General features: G+C 41.6%; 1 protein-coding gene across 1 annotated transcript; it reads right to left on the bottom strand.

Moving 5' to 3' along the window:
• Positions 1–3,067: 3,067 nt before the first annotated feature.
• On the bottom strand, positions 3,068–3,607 carry SARC_09571 (hypothetical protein; the record flags this gene model as incomplete). The annotated part of the gene is made up of 1 exon (XM_014296409.1): positions 3,068–3,607. One exon carries the CDS (start codon positions 3,605–3,607, stop codon positions 3,185–3,187), a length of 423 nt encoding a protein of 140 aa, XP_014151884.1. The 3' UTR covers positions 3,068–3,184.
• Positions 3,608–3,842: the final 235 nt, after the last annotated feature.

Genomic DNA, 3,842 nt, shown 5'->3' with positions numbered 1-3,842 from the left:
GTGTGGTAGTGTGTGTGTGTATAGTACGTATATATATATATATATATATATATATGTATGTATGTATGTATATGTATATGTATATATATATATATATAAGCGTGTTTTTGTGTGTGGATGTGTATGTATGTGCAAATGAATGTTTGTGCGTGTTTGAACAGAACTATTTATGTTTTCTATTGATGTGCTCAACATCTATACTGTAGGATATTCCTTGCTGATCAGTAAAAACACTCTACCTCCATTCCCAGTCACTCCCGGGCGATCGAGTTCAAACTTCACCAGAGGGTGAGCGGGGGTGCCCAAATAGTAGAAGCACCTTGTGCTTGCAATCGCCAGCGTGTGAATAATCCTTGCATTGGCGATATTTTTAAACATAGGCTGCTTGGTAACAGCATGCGAAAGACGAAAAATAAATAGATAGCTACAGGAGATGCTTCCAGTGTATTGTGTTTTTTTGCTGATTGCATTTTAGCCGAGGCGTATGAGTTAGTCTTTTTTACTTAAGGACATGGTGGCTTGTTTGTGGTGAGACTGGCGACAGGCTGATGGATATGGCTATACGTACACGTTTATTCTGAAACGCATATATAGCCTGGCTTTACAACCATTGTCTTTTGATAAGGTTTCAGTCTCGTGCGTCGTCCATTATTATATACATGCATGCATCATTTCATGAAACAAGGGTTGGTCGGTCAGGTGAACCAATGACACACAGGACTTAAACACAGACTCGGTGAGGTGATCTCATACTCCTAAAGTGTTCTTTTTGGTTCATCGCGAACGCATGTTATGTGCGATGTGTATTTATGTACACTAGACTACACAAGCTATGGTTGATCAACTCCATGATGTACAACGAAAGAAACGACGAGAAGGTGTATGCTGCAGACTATCGCGGTAGAGTATTAATATGTATGTATATCAGCGCGTACTGCATAGACCTACAAATGGAACGTTGGAGCTTTATATTGTACAGTATCGTGAAATACACTATATGCTACGATAAGTTTCTCATCGTATGCACAGTGCCATGCACAGAGTCACAGTCATCTGAAGCGGTGCATACATATGTGCCCTCTGCCAGGATTGAAGATTCATCAGTGGGGCAATAGCTATAAAAATAAACAATTTCTTATGCTAGGGACCGTCCACCACACCACCAACCCACTTGCAGTGCTTGACAGAGCCACGGGCCGCCTGATGCCTTCAACCCTGACCACTGAGTTGGAAAATATTTGTCAGCAGTTGGGAATATACCTTTACCGTTGGCAGGTGTAATAGTAATAATCTCTCGTCGACACCGCCCACCAAGCGGTCAGTCCGTTTGCAGTTCTTGTCAGACCCGCAGTCAGCCTTATGTCCTTATCTCTGTAATCAGTTGCGCGATACTTGTCAGCATGTTAGTCTGGGTATTCTCAGTGAACGCGACGCTCGCGGCTTATAGGACCATCGACACGAGTATTAGGCATGTCACCAGAGATCAGTATTAATATACTAGTATTGATAATATTACTCTTTAATATTCAATGTATTCTACATACCGTCTTACACTATAGGGGTATATTAGGCAATTTCGGATAGTTCCGATTTTCGCGTTTAGAGGATGTAACTTTGCCGCCTTTTTAAATGTCCAAACTTGTCCCATGTGTATTTTGACGCTTGACGCAGTCGGCTAAAGCCTAAAAACACTAGCGTGTATCGTTTTTCTATCAAACGTAGCTGCATTGTTCAAGTTTTATTGATGATATATCAATGAACTAGTAGTTGTGATTTTCATGACTCTCGCCGCTGTTGCGCTCTCAATACCTATTTTGGTTCTCGTTATTGCGCCCCGAGTGCTCGAACGTCGATTATTTGCGCGTACCGGTGAAGAGGGTTCCGCAGAAAATTTTAGGTGATCCACAGTGGAATGTAATGGAATGTCATGAATGTAATGGAATGTAATGGTTCTGTCCTCGATCAACTTCAGTTGATGTATACTATACAAACGCTCTACTGTAGTCGGTACATACTCGGTAGTCTAGTGCCTTTATTTTTTAAGCTATTACCATTGGTTCATCATTGGTCCATCACATATGCCCTTTACTCCACACCTTATGAGAGCAATGGAGCATAGCAACTGCAAATCTAAGATGGTAAAAATCCTGACGTCATGACTTCAATTGTCAATGTGACATTCGTTCGTATGTAAAGTTAAAATAGAATGCTTGATCCTGCATATTTCAGCTCGTGTTCAATATTACTACACACAGCTACTGTCATATCTCGTTCTATACTTTTCCGCACCAGCCTTTGTAAAAGTTCAATTTTATTCGTCGTCATACAATTAGTTCACGTTACATGCATTTGTATTTAAAAATGATAATTGTGATAATTGTGGGTGTATTTCGTACCTAACAAGTTACTTGAAGCGATCCTACGTGTTTTCTATTTGATTTGGTGTAGGTGTAAGTGTGAATATCAGATTAAAAATCACATACACTTCCTGAGGAGGACATGCGAATGAGAATCATGTTTGTGTCATCCAAAAAAAGCCTTAATAAAACTAACATTTTATTCTTGGACCATTAATAATACTTATTTTGAAGCTAGGAGAATACTTCTGCTTCGCAATCTAGATATACAAATATGATTTTAACACAAACAAAGATTTCGACTATTGATTTGCTCGTTCCAATATAGTGATGAGCGTGAGGTAAATTATGCAAGCTGTTGTCACTGTTGTGAGCAGTTTTAGGGTTGTACATTACATATTAAAGCTCTACAGTAACATGGGTACTATAACGAGCGACACCATCTCGACGCGTATATGCATCTAATCTTTTCCGGCTGAGTCAGATCGCAAATATCCTAGACCGGGAATCAGTGATGATAAAATTTCTCTCAATAGGACAGGTTTGTCGTACACTGGGGTGACATAGGCAATTTGGGAGAGCTACGATTCTCACGTTTAAAGAATGCACCTTTACCGCTTTTTGAAAGTCCTAGTTTGCCCCACGCTCTGGCTCAAGCCTGAATACGCTAGTATGCATCCTTTTTTTACATCAAACGTAGCTGCTTTGTTCAGGTTTTATTCATGATATATCAATAATCTAGTAGCATTCCTGTTTTTTTCGCCGCTGTTGCGATTTCTAATCTTATTTTGGTTCTCGTTATTGCGGCCCGAGTGCTCGAACCTCTTTTATTTGTGTGTACCGGTGGAGAGGGTTCCGCAGAGTGATCCACAGTGGAATGTAATGGCTCTGTCCTCAATCAATTTCAGCTGTGGTCCGTATTCATCAACATCACTGGCAACTACTTTAGCAATGTTCTTGTTGTGCTTATCAATCTTGAACTTGAGTGCCCCAAACTTGCCAGAGCAGTCTACAACCTCACATACGTACGGGTTCTTCTCGTACTCTTCAGGGCTACATGGGTAGACGAACTCACCCTCGACCACACTGCGACCTATGACATCACAGGCCCCTACTTCATCAGTAGCCAGTCCACAGGCGAATGTAGGATCACAATGTCCTCCCACAGGGGGGCTGCCGGCCATGGCGCCACACTCTGCACCTACTCCCTGTCCTCCGAAGGGCTTGCCAACGTGAATGTGCCAGTTCATATTAATGCATTCACTCTCTTTGCAAGCGGCGTATAAATCGCTATCGGCATCAAAGATCTTCAAGTTGACGCCCCATTGATGCTGGCTCCCTGATCCTTGAACGTAGTAATCCCTTTTGCGGCACTATTATCAATGTTCATTGTGAGTTTGTGGATGGCCTGTGCAGTGGCAATTATCGCTGCGGTTGCGATGGTAGCTGTGAATTTCATATTTGCGGTTGTTGTGATGTGCAGTG

The sequence above is a fragment of the Sphaeroforma arctica genome (genome assembly GCF_001186125.1).
Source record: "Sphaeroforma arctica JP610 unplaced genomic scaffold supercont1.989, whole genome shotgun sequence".
NCBI classification, from domain to species: domain Eukaryota; class Ichthyosporea; order Ichthyophonida; genus Sphaeroforma; species Sphaeroforma arctica.
The sequence above is the reverse complement of the archived record's forward strand: the minus strand, read 5'-3'. Positions and strand labels throughout refer to the sequence as shown.